Below are 21,534 nucleotides of genomic sequence, written 5' to 3' on the forward strand. Positions count from 1 at the left end.
GCAGAGGCACTGGGAATGCTTCAGATGCATAAAAGTTTCTGCTTTGGAAAAAAGAGTTTGTGCATTTTTTTCTATACAAATATTCTGATGATATGAATATTCTCCTGATATTTTCCTTAAAAAAAGAAAAAAACATATCCCATAGATGTGTGGCTAGGGAGAGGTGGAAGGAGGGTGTCTGGCAGACTCAAACACCATTATTTTTTTGTTTTGCTTTGGATATTTATACTGCCATCATGTAACTTAGTTCATGTGCTAGGCCAGATGATCACCTCTTGAACAAGTGTGAATGGCTGTCTAACCCTGATATCGGTCCATGAGTCATTAATTCCTTCAGCAAGTACAATTCTTTTCAAAATGGTCTGAAAACTGCAACTGCTAATCTCCTCTAATGTATTTTTACACTTTCATTTCCTATAAGGTGACAACAACTCATCCCCACTGAAAGACATCAATGAGTTTGTAGATACACTGTCAGGCTCTGACATATGATTACTTATGCAGCAGACTAATAATGTGACACTATTACAATGAAGAAGAAAATTTAATTGTATCTATTCATAGCTATTTTGTCAGGTGGTCAATGGGAACAACATGCTGTTGGACGTGAACATGCTACAGAGAAGCATGAAATAGATATGGTATGTTCTTAATGTTGAAACGAGCTGAAAGGGGCACCTTACCTCTGTCTGTACCATGGACATCCTGTAGGACCGCATGTCAGACACCAGACCTAATACATCTACAAACTCGTGATCACGAATGTGCTGTAAGAGTCGATCCAGGGCTATGAAGGTGCCTGTTCGTCCCACTCCAGCACTGCAACACACACAGACATGACCATCATTTCAGGCTTTCCCGGTGGGGACGCAGAGGAAGATTGGTGGTGCTGCAAAGAGCAGGTGTCTGGCAGCTGAGATAGATAGTCTGATGTATCTAACTTAAGGGCAGACAAGGGGCTGTTTAATTGAGGATATAATGCTGTGCAAGCCTTCATTTTTTGCTTAGACAAAATGAATGGAATGGATGGCTCTGCAATTATTTCACCTTCCTATATTCCTCTTCATCTCGTACGTGCACTCACATGCAGAGTGTGTATGCACCCGCTCATTCACCTTTAGGAGTCTGCTCATCCCAGGTTCACTGCCAGCTCCCATGCACCCTCATACTTCCCTCTTCCCTTCAAAGTGGGGAGAAATCACAAACTACAAGAGCTGTAGCTGTAACTGCAAAAAGACACGCTCTGCAGCGATTATTGTACCCAGGTGTTTGTGACTGAACCTGCAAGGATTTAGCTCCATAGCTCTCTACAAGGGGAATTAATGGCTTGGCAAGGACATGGCACTAGTGGAGCTCATCCTCAGCAGATGGCCTCTTGGGGTTTGGCAGCCAGAAGAGGCTATGCTCTAGTACTTCTGCCCTGGGAGTACCAGATAGAAATAGGCAGCAAGAACTCAGCTGACAAATCTTCATCCCTGCAAAGGGAAGCTTAGTGATTAGAAAAAAACCACACTGGTTTGATTTAGAGTTTCTAGTATGCAAATAATTCTTTACCTTGTGATTTCACAAGTAATGTTGAATTCTACGATTTCATTTTGGATGTGTTTTTAGATGTGTTTTTGAATCTCTAAAATGCTGCCCTTATACGAAATGCCAACACAGTATTTACCTGTGGGTAGAAGTGTGCGTCTTAGTGGCAGTTGCTTCTGCTGCCTTCTTGCTTTTTTCAGGAAAGCCATGAAAGAATTTGTGACAAAGTTGCAGCAGCTCAGCTCAACACTGGCGGCCCTGCAGGCATCCGAAGCCCTGCCTGTCCCTACAACCACTGGCCTCCCCCACCCTGCCCAGCCCAAGTCCCCATTTCAGCCCAGCCCAGGGCCATCAGTCCCTGCCCCATGATGCTGTAGCTTGGTCTAAGATGTACAATAAACTCTAAAAATACCATCTGAAAACATATTTCTTTGCAGGTAGGAGTATCCCAATTAAAAAGAAGATACTACATTTGTTTTCCAGCTCTCTCATGCTTGCTCCTGTTCCTTCCCATAGCAATTAAGGCCAGCAGAGTTATATAAAGGATTTGATTTCACAGACCTGCATATAAATCCCTTCTCTGACTTACTAGCACTTTTCTTGATATTAGGACTCAGACCCAAAACTACATTCCTTAAGAATTCCTCCAATAAGTTAAAGGGGAGGGCTGCATGACTTGCTGCTTTTACAAATGCTGCTTTTGCTTTGCTTCCTAGTAGAACACTTAATGTCATATCTGGAACCAGAAATTATATTGCTATAAAAAACTGTTTTCTGAGAAATAGCTCCCGAAAGCGTGCAAAGTGGCTGCAAGAGACAGAAAGTGCCAACCATCACATCAGCAACAGGAAAGACATCACTGGAGGGTGCTGATGTGCTGTGCAGCAACATAACTGTTTATTGCCTCTGAGATGGGTGATGTGGGATAGGCTGACGTTAATCTCCTCAAGCCTAGACCTCCAGTGGGCGTGTGTCATCCTAATATACACATATTCATCCATTGCAACCCTGCTATTTACGTATCTCTGAAAAATCTATTCTGAGTAGCTCTAGCAGTCAGAACCACAAAGAGATTTGAAGTCAATTGAGAGAGCTGCATCAGGAAACAAGCTGGTATGTTGTCATCACCAACACCGCAGCTGCCCCCAGAGCGGCCGAGTAGGCAAGTGTGCTAATAAAAGGCCATATGACGCACAAGAGACAAATCTGTCTGTATATAAAACAAGCTTCCTTCAAGAAAAGAAAAAAAAAAACATGCATGTAATCGTTATCATGGGATACTGGGATTACTGCTCGCACAGGGTAGCACTGTTAATATGTCCCATCTGAATGTGCTAAGTGTCAAGCGAGCGGAGGATGCTCTCTGCAGATGCTTCTGCAGGAAAACAACATGCTGCAGCAGGCTGCTATCTGGGTTGTACTCTCCAGGCTGCAAAGGAGTGGTAAAGAAAGCAAGGGCAGACTTTTAGCTGGTGTAAATCAGTCCAGCCTGCTGATGGACTTACACCAGCCAAAGAGCTGACACTACTGGATAAAGAAATGCTTACGGATGCATCTATGGATGCAGGCTGAAATCCCAGCCCCACTCTAGTCAAAGGCATTAGTCCTTTTCCCTTAAAAGCAAAGAGGATAATCTCTAGCTAACAGGTGAATCCCAGAATCTCTTCTTCCAATGGTTTTACAAGGTCTTTGACAAGTTATGCCCTTTAATTCACCATTTCCTTGAAGCATTTACCTGCAGTGTATAATTATGGGGCCTTTACTCTTTGCTGACTTCTGTCTGACCACCTGTACAAACTGCAGGATGCTTTCAGCAGCGTTGGTTGTGGGCACACCATGGTCAGGCCAGGCAGTGTAGTTAAAATGCATCACATCTTGCACCTCATCAGCCTAATGGGAAAAGCAGAATGGCAGCATGTTCACAGGAGTTTGGACAGTGCAGTCACACGCAGTCCAACTGAGATCTTTTTCCAAATACAGCCTAAGGAAGTAAAACTGGTCAAAAAGTGGCACAGATCTTACATGGCGTTTGATTAAAAACTGCTGTAATTTTCAGGTTTGGGCTTTCTTCCTCTTTCTATTCCATTCCCTCTCTTTTTCTTTTTCCATTTGCCACTGACAAAGAGCAACACTGTTGGCAAACAAGCAAGACTGGTCTCATGAGAATTTTCCTTTTCAAGTTTCAATGAAAAAGAAAAAAGCAAAAGGGAAGAAAAAAATTGTCTCCCAACACCACCATTTCCAGAGGGAGAAGGAACTTTCTCAAAAAATACCCATTATTGACAAAAGCATTTATCATGCTAAGACCTCTGCTGGCTGTAGCTGAAATAAGATCCTCAACAAAACTCATTTTGGCTTTAAGACTTACAAGAACTCAAAACTTGGGGTGTGGCAGGGATGCCTCATCACCACAGCTTATGGCAAACAATCATTGCTTTTAATTTTGCCATTCGGGGTGAGGCTAAATCCCTCTATTCCAGTAACCTGTCTCTGGTCACTGACAACAGCAGATGCTAAGTCAATTATAACTAAGGGTATAAAAAGTGAGACCAGTATAAAAGACCCTAAAGTTGTCTCCCTGACTTTGGCAATGGGCAGTTTATCTGAACTGCAAACTGCATTTGGACATTGTTTTTAACAGATACCAGCAGCTCAACCTCTGAGTTGATTTCATCACGTTTTCTGCATTCGTACACCCTGGGCACACTTTGGCCTGTGGGAGTAGGACTGAGAACCTGGGCCAATGTCAAAGTGTCAGGGCATTGCTTTTGTCATGTTTCCTCCATATTTCTCCCCTTTGCTACAAGTGCTGAAGCCTACAACTAGCTGATGCAGGAAATAAAGCTGAAAAGAAATGCCTGAAAATCTGAACAGCTTCAATTTGGACATCTCATTCGCTTACATGAATTTCAGTATTTTATAAGTTTGGTTGAGCTTGAAATGTCTTAAGAGTGAACTTGCTGATATCAGAGGATAACAGAATGCAGAGATGAGGTCAAAGACTTGCTTTCACATATGACTATGTGTCATTTTATTTGGTCCTGTATGCAAGTTCTCTAAACTGGCCTGCCAGTTCCTACTGTGTTTTCACATGCTTTACAGAAGAAGCTGCACAGGAAGCTTAGCAGGTTGTGATGGACTGTGCGCCTCTCCCATTTCCTCTTCTTTAATAAGTGAAAGCAGAAAAATGTTCTATTGCAGTAGCAATAGGGCATGCAGAACTAGCTGTGTGGACAACTGTTTTACTCAATGTCCTGTCTGAGACATACACCAAGCCTATGCTACGGATATTGCACAATTGCCCTTTTGAAAAATATTTTCAATTTCTGTATTGATATTTTCAAGTTTTGAACGGTTTATAACACGGGGACAATCACCAATGCCTAGATTAAAAAAAAAAAAGAAAAAGTTGACATGTTCATTGTCACTAATTATCTGCACCACAGAAATGTCCAGAACCCCAGGAGTGCCGGTGTTTCAACCACCATGTGCTTAGCCAGGGTACCATTAACCTCTTCTTGCCTGTTACTGAGAAGCTCATAGAGATGACAATCTTATGGGCAAACGTGTCAAACAATTTTGATGTTTGCCTGTGTGGAACAAGAGCAGGGCCAAAATCTTTCCCTTAGGTGTTTTCCACTGAATGCCAGAGATGGATAAAAGTTAAAGAAAAGTCTGGACCAAAACTGGTCCCACTGCTTTAGTAGAGCAATGCAATACATTTCACTTACATAGCTGATTCGGAAGTTCCTATAAACCCAGTCTGTGTGCTCCTCCTCAGACAGCATCTCCACTGTGATGTCCCCATATGCAATAGGATCTTCTGTAAAAGGCCAATAATGGTCACATTTCACCTGAAAGGGGGAAAAAAAATATATATATATATATACACATATATATATAAAACAAGGAATCACAATCAAAAGTATACCAAATCTCAATTTTAGAAATGCTTACAGCATTATTTACTGGACACTTTAGTAAGTGGTAACATTTACTGCAATGACTTTTTCAGCCTCATCATTCTTGCTTGTGCAACTATGGACATGGTTATATATTGTTTTTTTGAAGGGGAACATTACTACAGCAAAGAATGGAAATACATATATTATTTCTAGATTGTTACTTTTCCTAATAGAGTAGGTCTAAAAGTATTCGTTTTACAAAATACAGGAAACAAGAATATACGGAAAAAAAACCCACAAAAATGTATTTCCAAATGGTCCTATTATAATGTCAAGGAACCTGTAAAGCATAAGATATTGTTTTAAACTTAAAATCTAGAAATATATAAAAATCTACATTCTAGGCACTCTGAGATGACTGCTGAGATAGGAAAAAGTACATCAACCCACCCTGCCCCTGACAAAATATTCATGTCTACTATACAAGAACTACCTACGGCTTTCACCATTTCAGACCCGTGTTTTAGCTTCAGCCCTAAACAAACCAGAAGTGAAGGAAATCACATCAAGATTTAATTTTTATGGTTTGCTGTGTACTCTCCACCCTCAAACCTTTGCAGCAGACCTTTAGAGGCTCATTAATTACCCTTAACCCATACTTACAGGTCCAGTTATAACCAGAAAAAAGTCACCCAATCCTGAAATGCCTTCCATAAGTGGAATTCCAGGTCTTGCTATGATGCTGCTTCATCATTAGAAAACGATGCAAAGAAACCCACCAGAAAATATATATGTTTTCAGAATAATTTCTTTTATACTATGCTTAATATTTTGCTACATACCCTTCTTTTCTCATTACACTGAGTGAGCATAACAATAATTTGAGATTTTTGTTGAAGAACCATCTTCCAAAAATCATTCCTAGTTTCTGGCAATGGTCCTTGTGTTGCAATGTATTCCTGGGGTGAATTGTAACCCTAAGAAACAGAGAGAGATGCTATTTACCAACAGGCTTAATGCTTCAGAACATGTATTTTTCTCTGGTATATGTATTTTTTTTTAGCTTCCCAAGCTCAATTTGTGCATTTTAAAGAAACTACTTCATGATTTTTTAAATTTATTTTGAGATTACAACTTTTGCCAGTTTTTGATGCTTCCAAAGTATAATCAATTCAGAATGAAAAACAGACGGTGAAGCTGATATTTTACAAATTCTTTGCTGTGAGAGCTGGAAAGGCAACATCAGACAAACAGGTAATAAGAATCTTATATCAAAGTTCCAACTTCTTTCAGATCTCATAATTTAAAGGTTTGTTTCATTATAGAAGTAAAAACAATTATACACCCTTAGCTTGCTCATCCCAGGCAGTGCCTGTGGTGATTTTCAAGAACTGATGTAAATGGAAGGTAGCAATAAACAGGAGTATTTGCATGTGTTTACTTTATAAGGACTTAAACTGGTAAGAAGCTAATTAGAATTCTGCTTAAAACAATACAGATTATGCTGAGTCAACACCCTTAACAGATTATCATTGCTATGTTTTATTGAAGCTCAGATGCTTTATATCCATGCATTCCTGCTCCTGTCACTATCAATGTGCTTTTAGATGTAGAGTCCTTCTTCTCTCCTCCCTCCCCCCCTCAAAAGACCACTGTAAATAATAAAATATCCACAGAAGGGCAGTTTTAACACCTACTATAATCATATTTGATGAGACTGTATCAGCAAAACTTCATTTGGAAAGTTATTTGATATTCCTAGTAAGAACAAAAGGTACAGTTAAGGCACAGCATGAGTCCATGTAAATAATTGGGCTATTTCTGTGCCACCATAGTATGCGGTTTGTTGAAATACTGAAGATTTGGGAGCCCCTTCCACAAATTACTTCCTCCAGACATTTCTAAGAGTCAGTTCAACCTCAGTGTTTGTACTATATGGAAAGCTCTTTGTTTGTCTGCACGGGCTAGGGCCAACCTAAGTGGCAAATCTCTAATATCACAGCTATTCAGATCACCACTAATAACAGCGTCTGGAAGGAGGTATTTAGTGAAGAAGCAATTATCAGAAAAGCCAAACATTAGGATGTTCTGTCTGTCCCTGTTGGGAAGGCAATTCCTATGGCTAGTATTATGCTACAAGCAAAACTGAATAGATGTAAAATATAAAATCTAAACTGAGCAATCCAAAAAGGAGATCACTGCATATAAGTCTGGATGCTATAAACACTTCATAGAAGTTTTCTCATTTGCCAGTGGTGCTTTTGGGTATTTGTACATTTTTATTTCCTGATTCAGTATGAGCTCAGACACTTGCAGCTTTACTGTCTCTGTTCATCCCCTTGCTACACAGAAACCAAATACAGGCAACATGTTCAGCAGCACCTGGTTGGGAGACTCCACAGTGGCAAAGCGGCTTCACTGATTCATCCAAAGGTGCCTCCCTTTTGCGTAATCCTGACTCATCTCCCTCCAGCCAGGCCAGGGCCAACGCTGTCTCCTGGTCACAGAAGGGAGGCAGAAATGCTCCCCTGAGAACATCCCCCCAAGTATAGGGGCTTTTTCTAAGCAGATGCCTTCGTGTCCTGCTTTCCCTCCACAGGGCGAACACGGCATGCACGGAGCTGCGGCCAGGGTGGAGGGGGAAACAGGGGCAGACCTTCGCGGCAGTGATGAGAACAAGCGTGGGGGACTGCAGAGGCTAGTGAAAAGCACAGTTCCCTGCAGGCGGAGTACTGGAAGCTGAAGTGGAAAACGTGACTGAGCCACCAGGAAGTTTTGCACCATTTGCTGCTGACATGCTCTAACTGCTGCACAGGGCATTATCCTTTACATTGTTTGGAGTCTCTTTACTCACGGGAATATAGTTGGCATTAATGTAGTCAGAACCCTCTTCTTCATTCATTGAAACTAACCGGACACGGCTAAAATCATCTGTAAAAGGAAAAAAATGTACATATATGACTTGGCTTTCAAACATGGCACTCCTCTCAAACTAAGCAAAATTAAAAGTAATCCTCTAAAAACTGAAAAATCTATTAAAAAATAAAGAATGCTCATATTCGCCAAGAGAGAGCAATGCTTGCTTCAGTAAGCATTACAGGGTTGCAACTCAATTAATGTGCAAAATGCACCCTCCAACTGCTGTCCTTTTGGGCTCCCTTAGATTTCATTAAAATTGTAAGAAAAAAATAACACTGCTCAGTAGTAGAAATGACCTTGCGTTTCTCAACTCCAATCACCAGTCTTAGGCTAACACAAAACCTCTATCACCTGATTCTCTTTAGGAGCAGGTTTTAGAACAGGCTTTTATCGGTCAAAAAGTCTGTGCTGATTTCACAGTTCTCTTATTAAAACTCTTCTTTCCCTCTAGAGGCACTTCAGCAGGAGCCTGCATGTGTTGTACTCACATGGTAGGATATTTGTGTAGCGATTTTTACAGCGATTCATGGGAAGGTCAGCAGCAAAGTGGGGTATGTCAAGCCCAATCAGTTTTAGCTCCTGGGGTAACAGAAGGAAAAATGTCAAGGTCAAATTCACTAACACTCAAAAAATAATTCTTTGTGAAATGAGTGCCTGCGGCATGTACCAAGCTGAAAATGTTCATAAAGCTCTTTATAAACTGACAGTAGAGATACACTGAGCTTCCTTATCTGCTGCCCATGAGTTTGGCTCAAAACAACTTCAGACCAATGATGTAGTCTCTTCTGCTGATGCTATCAGTGCACTGCTGCCAGTCAAGGTCATGACTAAGGGATGCTCCTCTCCAGTGGCACTTAATTAGCTAAAATAGTGTCAGACTTGACACTTGGGGGTTGATAAGTTATTTCTGTGGTGGTCATTCACACCACTTTAAGAGCTTTCTTCAGTTCCTCAAGTGGCTTTCGATCTTGATACTGGGGAATGCTTTAAAGATGTTTCTAGTTATTACTGTAAGTAGTCACATCTAATATATGATGCATCAAAGCACTTTTCACTGAGAGGAAGGGCACATGTCAGCCACACACTACAGTGGGTAACATCCTGACAGTCCTCCTCCTCCTCTTTTAAGTCATTGGGAGCATTGGTCTCACTTCAGCAGCCCTAGGACTGGAGCTTTTTAGTTTTATATGACTAAACTGACTTTAAATGCTGGGTAATTCAGGCAATGTACCTCAATAATGTGCTCTTGAAGAGATTTTTTGATGTCACCTTCTCATTCCAGTGCTGCCACCCAAATTAAAGAAATTATAAAAATCCTGAATTCAACTTAGGCTGCCAACAGACCCTAAACTAAAGAATACATGTCTGACAATTATCTAGATCTAAATGTGATGAGCCATAGAAATCAGCTTACTAAATATGGTCTTTAATAATACCAAGGACTGTGTTTAAGCTCTGCAGAACTTCAAGTGAAGCTCATCAACCTAGCAACAACACATATTAAGCACAACAGAGCATAGGAACACACCACAAAAACCTAACATCTGGAAAAAACTGATTTAGGCATGGCAGGTAGGAGAGGAAGGAGTCCCCACGGATTTACCTCAAATTGCAGAGAAAATTTATAATCTGAATCTTTGGCCATATCCTTGATGTAGCCATCAAAATCATCCAACTGGACAGGGCTTTAAAAAACAAACAAACAAACAAACAAACACACAAACATTTAGGAAAAAAAACTTTTTAAATAGGTTTCATTTCTATGGCCCCACAGAACACTATCAAGTCATGAATACATATTTGCAATTATTAATGCTAGAAAGTAAAAAAAGGGAGGAAAAAAATCTCCTGAATCTGTGCTAACAAATGGCACTGAACATATTGCTGGTTACCTGCACCATACCGTAACATCACAAGCAAGCACAGCTCAGGGAGAGGAGCTGATCCCTGCAGTGAGCTGAGCTCTGAAGCTCTTAGTGAGGACGATGTTAAGGGTTTGACCTGGGTTAGCAGGTAGGAGTTGTCCTGCTGGAGGGAAACCACTGACCTGAGGCGAGGGGAGAGGCCCACGCATCTTACCTAGACTTCCTGGCCCCTCAACCACCTCTGAAGGTCTCTAAAGGGAATATATCCCCAAGGCACAAGTGGCACCACAATGAGAGGGTGATTCTGCACCTTGGTGCAGACCCACTTGAATTACTGTGCTGTCAGCATGCTTCTTATAGCAGAGCAGTGACAGCTCATTTAAGTTGCCTCAACACCATGTAAAAGGTTGCTTTTACATACAGAAACCATCTGGTAAAGAGACACTTTTAAAACTCATCTGAGCTTTGCTCATTCAGACCCTTAATAGATTTCATATTTAGGGCCTGATTTTGGAGAAGGTCTGTGAAAAAAATTAAAATAGTTTTGGATGCTGCTGTAGTAACTGTTTTCTCCACTGGCTTTGAGAACTATAGGCATTTCTCATTAGAGGCTGAATTCTCCTGGAGAAATGGACACTAAAAATAGTGAAATATAACTATACAAAGCTATGCAGATCTTCAGCAGGTATAAACTGGCCTTGCTTTAGTGACTCCCATTGCTTTACACACTTGTGCGCCAGGTAAGGGTCTATCTCTTAGTACAGGCACAGCCTCTGAACATAAAGGAGGAATAATTAGGCTAACGCTCTGAATAATGACCCACAGGTAAACAGCTTCCCTCACCTAATTATCATGTTCTAATTTACAAGCTACTGAAGCATGTACACAGCAATCTTTTCATTTACTTTGAGGCAATATGCCCAAAGGAACTTGTCTTATCACCACTTAATTACTCCTCTTTACCCCTTAGCATTAATAATCTAATGTTCTAGGAACAACCGTAATGAGAGCCCCATGTCAAGAGGGAAATAAACGCATTCCAGTTTTTCACCATTTGTCATTTTTAACTAAGGAAAAGCTCCGCTGGCATCACTAACTTGGATAATTGATCTTTTCCCTCATGACTAATTTTATATCAGTCAGGAGCTGTTTTACCACAGCTTATCTGCTCAGGAGAGTTACTTTTGTGCAATTATTGTTTGTTTTTGGCTTTCTGACATCTCTCAGGATGTGTTTACTAAGAAGTTTTCTATATCTGTAACTGCAGTATCACTATGCCAATGCACTCCATCATGCATATTCAGTCTAAGGTGACTTTTTTTTTAAATTTCTTTAAATATTCAAGAAGTCACATACTTGGTCAGCTTTCTCTTCTTTAACCCATTTTTACTCCTGTAAAAAAAAAAAAAAAAGTTTTTCATTCGTTAAGCTGTTGTATGCTCTTGGTTTAAAGTTAGTACTGATTTAAGAACGTATGTTTTATGGTCACCATATTACTCAGGATAAGGTTGGTGATAATATCGTGGATATTTTTAAGCTAATAGTGAAATTTCCATTGACGTTAATGGGATGAGTTTTCCATTCTGTGACTCTAAGAACTGCCTGCTTGTAAAAGGGAAAACCTGTACACACAAGCAAATGGGTCCTCTGCAAATCCTGACCCACCGGCGCCAGTGGCTGCATGTGGGCCTGGGTTCAGTCCCAGGGGCCCAACCCTGGCCAAGCCAGACAGGAGGCTGTAGGGCTGCAGGCAGCCCCGCTCCAGCTCCTGTAGGCTGGAAAAGTAGACGCCAGTGCTGAAGCATTACTGGGAACGAGTGTACGTCTGTTGGGTAAAGGGAGTAAAAAAACCACTTGCAAATTCAAGTAAGAGTAGTGGAAAAAAGAAAGGGCCCAAACAATATTTCTCACCCATTGCATAGCCTGCTTACGTGATGACCAATGAAGACAATGGCGAATATCCTACTGATTTCAAGGACTAAGGCTTAAACCTTAGGAAATTTTAATTGACTTCTGACAGGTAGAGATAATTATGCTAGTCATGTAATGCACTGTCTCCACATGATTTATAAGTGATATAATTCACTAGAGACAGTTGTGAGCAAGATTATGAATGAATTAAACAGTATAAACCTTAAGAAATGGACATAAGAACTGCACTACACTAACTACCTTCATGTGTTTTTTTGGAGGGGGGAGTATGTGTGAGTGAGTGAGTGAGTGAGTGAGCGAGCATGTGTGTTCACTTAGTCGTTGTCACAAAAACGTTAACTGATCACTCAGATTAAATGCACAAAACAAGCACCCTGGGATACTTTGGCTATAGGTTTGAAAATACTGATCCCCCCTCTTAAGGGGATGACAGAGCACCAATGACAAGTGCACAGCCAGACAGTGACAGAGCAATGACAGAACACAAATAGATTCTTGCTTCCCCAGAAGGAAACCTAGTGGTGTCATACTTCTTTTTTCTGAGTACTAAATAACATCTGTTCATTAATCACATTATACTGATGCTATTTTTAATTTCATGACGATAGTTGAATGATTTCTAGATACTTTGGGTTACAGCTTCAATTTGTAAATTGAAAGACTTTTAATTTCAAAGCAGTGAAAAGAGAGAGTAAAGATATAAATATTAAAAAGTGGAGTATTTTATTTTTGTACCCTTTCAAGCTTAGAAGAGAAACAACTGATTCATTTCCAAAATTTCCAAAATGAAATTTTCCAAAATATTCAGTTATCAGAGCAGCTGCAACCTGGGGTAATTTCGTTATCTGGTCAAGGTACCTTTCAGTTTAGATCCAGATATTTGCCTGCAGAGTGAGCAAGAGCTATAGCAATACCAATTTTACACTAATGCGGAGATTTACTTTGCAAAGCATTATAGTATTATACACCTCTTTAGCCTATAATGCTATCTATACAGCTACAGTCACACATTCATGTGTACTATATGCATACCCTGGTAATATTTATTCTACATCTTCAAAGCAGTTTTTCCAAAGAAACCTTAAAATTAATTCATCTAGATTATTCAATGCAATTCTCTTTTATCTCCTGTGACTGTGGTAAATCTTTTAATGCTGGGCATATTGGAATTCATTTCAAAAGAAAAAAAATATTTAAGTGCTGCTTATCATGGGAACGTTTCTAACAACTCTTCTCCAAGGAACACTTCAAGAGGAAATAAAACAAATGATTGACATCCATTTCTCAGAAACAATTTCTTGTGCTTTGAGAGTCTCAAGAGGCCTTTGTTTCTTAGCATTGCAATTGTTTCCTGAATGTTCATAAATGTTTTAAACCAACTTGTGCACAAAAGATACTAGCTGGTGTTTCACCTATTCTTCCATTTATCCTACAGATTCAAATACAAAGAGAAGGATTCATCTCATGTCATTCAGCTTCAGCTGCTTGAAACTTGTCTAGTCTAAACTAGGTAGCTTGATTGTAGAGGCAGCCTCCGAAGGTAGATGCACGTCTCCAAAGGTGAGTTAATGCATATTAAGAGGCAAAAGAGGGGGATGACTCTTTCTGCAGCAGTGCCATTGAAAATGGCCATCTTGGAATTCTTGACAGTCAGAGTTAAATGAGATGAGTTTGATCTGCACAACAATAAACTGTTTGCCTAATCCTCCATCACTGTGCAACACGGGTGGGTAGCTATGTTGGGTTAATTTCAGGCAAGTTACAAGTCAATATAACATTAGGCTTGGAGATATTTGCAAGACTTGTTTCTGGTCTTCACTTGGGTTTGTGCGGAGAACATGCTTTGACTTTCAGGAGAAAAGAAATATACCCTTTCTTTAGTTATATATATAAAAAAAAAAATCACTCTTACGTCTGGGCCAACTCCAAATTTAGATGGCTTCTTCTACAGAGCCAATGTGACCCAAGGAAAACCAGTCTCAAGAATCCCTACACAGAAGATTTCTGTGACTACCTACCAGGGCATCATTGCTGTATGATAATACCAGGGAGGGGGTTTGGTCAAAAGTAAATCTTCATTTTGGTACCAAAAACATTTCTGTACATTACTATCTATTGGACTCCAGATCATCAGGAACAGTTTCTATAAATTCCATAACTCTATAAAAGTTTCTTTTATACAAATGAAGCATTTTCGGATCATGGTCAATTATAACTGCATTTGTAAAGGGTTCATGAAACAGTTCTGGTTCTAAATAGACCCTGGGACTTCATTGGCTACCTATTTTCAAAACACCAATCAGTTATTTACTAAGCCTTTATAAACTATTTATAGATGAAACTATTAAACACACACACACATAATGACCCAATTTTTGCACTTGGGGAATGCTAGTCTATACGGATTCTCAGGAAATTGATGTTTCCAAAAGCAAAACTTCACTGATATCAGGAGACTAACTGCACCTTTAAAGACATCACACACCAAACAGGTGGGGCAATATCAAGCAATTTTAGTATGAGAAAAGCAGCAGCAGCACGCCAAGCAATGAACAGGTGAATAACTGGGGCAGAAGAAGCCAGGGTTTGTAATGAAGTGGCAAAAATTACAAAGAGAGAGCAATGAAATGAATAAGATGACCATCATAAAATCAGCTTTTTAATACCAAAATGGGTTGGAGCATAAACAGACACACAATAGATGAAGCAGGGTAGCAAATACTTTGATACCCACATCCTCTCCAATTCATGTTCTAGAACAAGTAAATTATAACTTAAAGAGCTTTGACCCATTTGAAAACAAAGGTACCACACATTTTTCATGTAATAGAAATTAACATTGTTTAGACATTGCATATGGAAAAAAACAAGTAAATCACTTACCAAGGATTAATATAAAATGCCAAAAGATAATCAGTCCAAAGGCATGAGGGTAGCAGAGTTAGGAAAGCAAAGACACTTCTACGCCTGTGAGCATTAATAAATAACATACATAAAGATGAAAAAGTGAGCAGAGTTAGTAAGACAAACAGAAGTCAGGAGATCAGCAAATTCTATTTCAAAAACAAGCTAAACCCATATAGCCTTCCTCTTACTTTCTTTATAAGAATATTATTAGCAGCCACAGAATTTTTACTCCTCAAGCTGACACCCTGTGTAGCATTTTCAGCCATCCACAATAAAATTCTATATGATCAGAATAAATGTGTTTTATGGTATTGATTCAGGCCTACTATTTTAAAGCAATGTTAATTTACACAATGGCAGATTTTCAGAGACTGAAATGTATTGAAAATTTCATCCACAGGCCTGTGTTCACTACTAAAGTGGTACAAAACCTATTTTCCTGATGTTTTGAGCTATTTCAGGACAGATACATTTTATTTTCACCACATATAACTATTATAATCTACCACGCTTGTTCCTGAAAGTAATCCTGTGGATGTCAGCAGGAACATCTGTATCAGAGTTAGATTAGTATCATGCCAATATCTCTTAATTCCTATTGTATCAGATTTCTGAAAAAGGCCACAGAGCTTTTGCAGAGAGTTCCGTCTTTAAGTGCTTTAAATTCTCTCCTAGGTTTTCACTAAAACAGTATTTGAACTTCTTTCCTTGTTTTCTATGAATAATTATTCACAGCAGGTTTCATTGTTGCTAAATGAAGTTTATTTGAGTAAAAAAATAGTTGTAAGATTCTGTATTTGCAGACTGTTTACCAGATTCGGCTATGCCTTAATCAAGGAAACATACTGAGGCCTGTTCTACCTGTATTGGTTGAGTGGGCTACAAGGACTTTGCAAACATGAAAAAGTCATGAAATTTAAATAGAAACTGCCCCAGTAGTAGGATTTTTGGCTAAATACAGACTCCTTCCTCCCATCCCGTCAGAAAATTTAATGCCTTAAAAGTAATACTGACCTTCACAGAACTGCTCTAAAGAGGAATCAGGAGGTGAAATTTCCTTTTTTAGTAGCCTTGCTTAATAAGAAGTTATTAGACACTGTGTTTTCCCTGGAAAGCAAGTCACCTCTGCTGTAGTTGTCTCTTAATCTCCAACCAGTGGTGGAAAACTTCTGCCCACCCAGTGGAAACTGCAGGTAATACTTCAATGCACTTTGTTGCTGAACAGAAAATGGGGCAATTTGCAAGGTGCACCTTCCCTCAACATCGGTACAGCTTTGGTGGGTCAGGCAGCAGCAAAAGCCCTACATGTGGCCCTGCAAAGGGCGCGCTTCCAAACAGTCCTGCTCTGCCAGCACCTCTGTTGGAGAGCAGGCCAGCATCTCCCTCTAAAAATGAGCAACAAAACCAGTAAGGTTATGAGCGACATGGGCAACTCTTCTGTGCTCTGAGGACAGCATCAGTGCGGCCAGCACAGCAGTTCAGCTTCCTAGCTAAGCATCTGCCAAAGTGATTGCAGGAACAGGGCCTTAGGGTTTAATCACTGAGAGTTTCTGCGGGACTGGACTGAAGATGAAATCTGGCCTTGCGTAAGCAGAGCTCTGGTGCCACAGAGGGGTTTCCATTAGGCTTAGAAGAAAGAAGTGATTGTATTGCCAAGATAATACCCTTTCATTCAGGATATCCCAAGTGAGGTTTTCCAGAGCTTTTACTTCATCTTGCCTACACAGGCAGAAGGAATTATTTAAGCCCATGTTTTCTTTCATCATTGCATCAAGAGAAGTATCCATGCTATACCAAATCACAGGCTAGTATGTTTGGAGTTCACAGTGCACATTTAGGAACTCCCAGCATCTAAAACAATTGATTTTACTCAGTAACTGAAAAATATGCACTCAAAAAATAAAATTCCATTGTCTACCTGGAATTACAAACTCTTTCGCCTGCTCTTATTATCCTGTGCCACTCTTATTATGTCCCTGGAATGGCCCCAAGCAAAACAGGTTTCTTAATCCTTCTGCCTGTCTTTGGGGCCACACTTCCCCCTCTGCTGTCTGAATGGACAGTGCATCTGGTCTTGAGGTAAGCCTGGGCTTTTCCCTCAGAAGGCAATGGAGGCACAGAAAAGGGGATGTCTTTACTAACTCAGAAAAGTCAGGACCATAAATCTAGCCACACTGGTTTGAGTTACTGAAATCTATGGAGATATTCAACAGGAATATTTTTCAAATACTTTTTTATAACATTATATGTATTTATATATGTATGTATATACATGTATATATATACATATACATACACTAAATTAAGCAAAAAGAATCTTCACTTACAAATCCAAAACTATTAATTAATTCCCCTTCCCATAAAAAAGTCTTTTCTGGTTTTAATAACATCTGTTACTAGTTTAATCATTTGATTCAAGCTTGGATCTTTAACTAACAAGAGCGTTTGATCTTCTGCCTTCATTGCTATTAACACAGTCCAAGTAGGAGAAGCTGAAAAAGAGATTAGTTTCTACTGCATACAGCTGGCCACTATTAAAGCTAGACCAAGCAAGTGAAGCTTGTTTAATATCCAGTTAATTAGCAGCACTGTGAGGTATTGACAGGATTTGCCAGGCTTGTTAGTTCAGTTTGCATGCTTATTAGCAAAAGGCTTGTTTTGGTGCAGTATCAATCCATTTAATCCTGTCCTTGTTGGCAGGCTGTGTCCCACGAGGTCAGGGAAGCAGTTCCAAGTGCACCAACTTCTTGGCTGTCAACATAGCTGACCACGGGTGTAAAAGCAAGGCTCATATTTCCTTCTTCCTACACACTTGAGCAGTGTTTCAGATGGCCACAGTATGTTTTTAAATATCTGTGTTTAGACTTGCCTTGAAAGATGTTGGTCTTTTTGCATTGATTGCTAACAGCTGCCTCACGGAAGACTAAACACCAGGTCAGTCATTAGCCTCCATTCATTTAACAAGAACATGAATGAGAATGACCACGCTGGCAGCCAGTCAAGGAGTGCTTAAGGCCCTTTTTCTTCTGTAAAAGCTAATCCCACAGACTTTCTTAGTTCAAATACTTCTCTTAAACTGATGGTGTTAGTGATGGCTTGGAGTCCATAGTTAGTGCCTGCAACTCTTGTAGGTGGTTTTCCAGACTAGCAAGAATATGTTGTTCTTCCAGTCATTTCAGCAGCACTGAATGTGAAGTTACAGTAAATGTTTGAGTTGGCTTGCCCTGGTCTTTCAATACAAGGAAAAATGAACTAAAGGCACTGAGGAAAGACAGTTGCTAATTGGTCATCTATAGGCAAGCTTACTCCTAGATGTAAATATATCTCTACGGACCTGCTAATGGATTTATAGATCAAGTTTCTATCCTTGTGTTATTTTAGGAAATATGTGCCTAAGAAAAAGGAAGAAAAATCCTCCAAAAACAAACTTGGTTGACATATGTTATACATCATTCCCTTCTAAAAATAGCAGGAGACAGAATATATAGTCTTGAGTCACCATTCAAAGAAATAAAATACTAAAATAACAGGTAAAGTAGCTTTATCTTAAACAGTGACAGTGATCACATAAAAATTAAGCACTTAAAATTTAAAGATCATACTTGCTAAAAAGCAGAGATGGGGAAACAATTAAAAGCTTTGTTTCAAAACACTCACCAATTATAAGGAAGCTTTCCATCTCTCTCTAATGATGCAAAATTGACAAAGGTTCCAGCCCCGCACTCCCTGTTTCAGGAAGACCATGGGGTACAAAGTTAGCATTTTTGGATTCACAGTGCTTGCAGTGATGTTGATTTAACAGAGATCTCTTGGAGACCTTTCTCAGAACTGCTGATCACTCACATTTGTGAGTAGGTCTACGAGATAATGTGCGATAAACGTAACTGAAATAATTTCATCCTTAACATAGCCCTCCAAAACCAGTAAACACTCAACACCACCTGAGATCAAGTTTCCTAATAATCTGTAAAAAGAAGGAAACAAGGAAAAGGTGCTACTAAAGACATTAAATAGTTCTCACTTTCTCATCCAGATTTGTGATTTTTATAGCACCAGTTGCCTGTCTTGGTACATATACTAAATATTCACCTTTCTATACTAAATATTAACTGTTCCAACTCCTGTAAGGAGAACATATATAATTGTCTCCATTTTACAACAGCAGCATGGAAATTCAAAGTTCACAAAGCAATTATGTAAAAGCTGAATTTCCTGAGTTTTGTTCCAATCAGTTTATGAGAAGTCCATTATTTTCAGCCATACATGATAAACTGACTTGACTGTTTTGCTTCCTCGATTTAAATAAACAATTGCTTGCAGCTCCTCAGTGAATTTATTTTTTTAGTTTCCTCCTGAGGTCTTTATCTTCTGTAGCAGAAGCAGTGAGGAAGTGAGAAAGAAAAAGCTTTGGGCTGCATGCACAGTACTTAGATAGGAAAGAGAACCAATTTAGTTGGGTTTCCCAGTTTCCCAGAACCAGTTGTGTGTAAAAGGAGCAAACAGCATAATGTTCACTGAAATAGATGGCCTGAAAAATCTGTGATGTGGTAATCTGTTGCATTGAATACACAGCCAAGACACAACACACAAAATGCAGTGTCTGCTAGGTAGCCAAGTAGAAGATTCTTAACATAAATTTTTGAAATGAAATCATTTTTTTTTCCCCTGACATGGTGGGGAAAGTTAAAATATATTCATAGATTATAAAAGAATGAAGACTTCAAGATGTTTTTACTCAGTAGCTGAACCACATATGGAGATTTGGAGGATATGTAAGGCTCAGGGCCTTCCACAGCCTCCGAAATGCAGCATCTGGGACCTGATGAACTAATGATCTTATCTGATGTTTGGAAAAATCTCCTGTTCCAAGCCATTATGACAGATTTGCAAAAGCATCTTGATATCCTGCTCAAAACCTGCTGCCTAAGACCCCAATTGTCCTTTAGGTTCCTGACCTGAGGTTCACTTTATAATAAGTGAGTGCACTTCTTATTGACCCAATCCAGCAAAATTCAAAAGGAGCCAAAGCTGAGGCTTATAACTCAAGCCAAGAATTAAAGTAGATAGAGGGAGCCCCAAATGGCAGCAAGACAACTTTTTTTAAGGTATCCTTTTCACAAACATCTTGAGCATCACCCATGTACACAGGCATCCTCAGTTGCAACCATCATTGTGACATGTTTATTATTGCCTGAACATTTTGGAATGAGCATAAATCTGGACTTACCTGGCCATTTGCAGATGTTTTCTTCTGAGCACAACAAGAGTCACCAGCAGCAGTCCAATCAGAAGGATACTTAGGATGGCTAACACAGAGATTACCACTACGTTGGGATTCATCTCAGTGACTGTACATACAAACAATGGCTCTTGGTTATTCAATTCAGAAGAGCTGACAGGTATTATTTTCCTGAATATTGATACTGTTATTTTTTTGAACTGCTCTCATTCACCCTGGAGTGTTACAGAGATAAAAATCTACCACTAGAGCTAAAGGGAGTTTTTGACCAGTTACTGCCCTTATAAAATTTTCCTGGGGAAATGACTTCACTGTGGCATTTTTTTAAGCTCTGGCATGTTCTGATTTTTTTCCTTTGGACTGACATTTGTAAAACAAGAGAAGAGGGAGAATGAAATATAAAATACAGATATTCATCATCATCTATGTCTCCAAAACACATTTCAACTCCTGCTAAATTGTTCTTCAGCAATAATGTATACCTTCTCTAACCCCAAAGTGAAATAAAGTGTCAGAGATTCTGTTCTGATATATGGGCTGAAAATGATTGAATGGCATGGGTAAATAAATTTTAACAAAATATTCTGTTTTAAATAAGAGCTGGAATCAGTTCTCAATAACAAAACTGTGATTTATTTTTGTTCCACATTATCATGCTTATTAATTGTACTATCCTGAGACCAGATACCCTATTTTGCTCATTTTATAAGAACGAACCCTCCCTGCTTAACTTTCTTGGAATAATTTTACATCCACAGTAGTTTACAGAAGCATTTTTCAATCTAAAAATCAAGGAGAATTTTAAGCTAAGTACTGGGCACTGAACTCGGACGTCAGGTATATGTAACGTCGGACCAGTGACTAAAGCTACATGACTCTAACTAAGCAGAGACGACTGATTATTTTGAAGGGGAGATTCTAAAGAAAAGTTCAGTGTTCTGGGTAGCACAACGGTGATATTCTTTCTTCAGTGTCAGCACAGAGCCAGACTTCATGACATGCTGGAGGAACCTCCATTGGGAGCTCTTCCTTCAGGTTGTGACTGTGCAAGATCCCTCAGTTGCCCTTCTTCTTTCCCACCCTGTCCCCACTTCCTTGCTGAAAGCAGAAAGCAAGTTTTCTCCTTAGCAGCTTGTAAATGCAACTTTCCCCTTATTTTGTTTGGGCTTGGCTGAGGAAAAATTTTTCTCTATAACTGTCATCAGACGGTACCCTGATATTCAGTTTTGAAACCACA

At 39.5% G+C, this 21,534-nt stretch overlaps 1 protein-coding gene across 6 annotated transcripts in view; it reads right to left on the reverse strand.

Moving 5' to 3' along the window:
- PTPRO (protein tyrosine phosphatase receptor type O) overlaps window positions 1-21,534 on the reverse strand; it is a 155,636-nt gene that overhangs the window by 4,103 nt on the left and 129,999 nt on the right. For 2 of the 6 annotated variants that reach the window (XM_067306660.1, XM_067306632.1), the window contains 11 exons: window positions 20,286-20,406; window positions 18,716-18,784; window positions 15,035-15,118; window positions 11,576-11,611; window positions 9,958-10,039; window positions 8,843-8,933; window positions 8,290-8,366; window positions 6,278-6,412; window positions 5,262-5,384; window positions 3,266-3,420; window positions 684-819 (listed from right to left, as the gene is read on the reverse strand). In XM_067306660.1, coding sequence (XP_067162761.1) covers window positions 684-819; window positions 3,266-3,420; window positions 5,262-5,384; window positions 6,278-6,412; window positions 8,290-8,366; window positions 8,843-8,933; window positions 9,958-10,039; window positions 11,576-11,611; window positions 15,035-15,118; window positions 18,716-18,784; window positions 20,286-20,406 — 1,109 coding nt within the window. The remainder of the gene's footprint in view (window positions 1-683; window positions 820-3,265; window positions 3,421-5,261; window positions 5,385-6,277; window positions 6,413-8,289; window positions 8,367-8,842; window positions 8,934-9,957; window positions 10,040-11,575; window positions 11,612-15,034; window positions 15,119-18,715; window positions 18,785-20,285; window positions 20,407-21,534) is intronic. The other 4 variants (XM_067306640.1, XM_067306648.1, XM_067306651.1 and 1 more) reach the window with 4 other exon arrangements.

The sequence above is a fragment of the Apteryx mantelli genome, chromosome 1, assembly GCF_036417845.1.
Source record: "Apteryx mantelli isolate bAptMan1 chromosome 1, bAptMan1.hap1, whole genome shotgun sequence".
NCBI lineage: Eukaryota > Metazoa > Chordata > Aves > Apterygiformes > Apterygidae > Apteryx > Apteryx mantelli.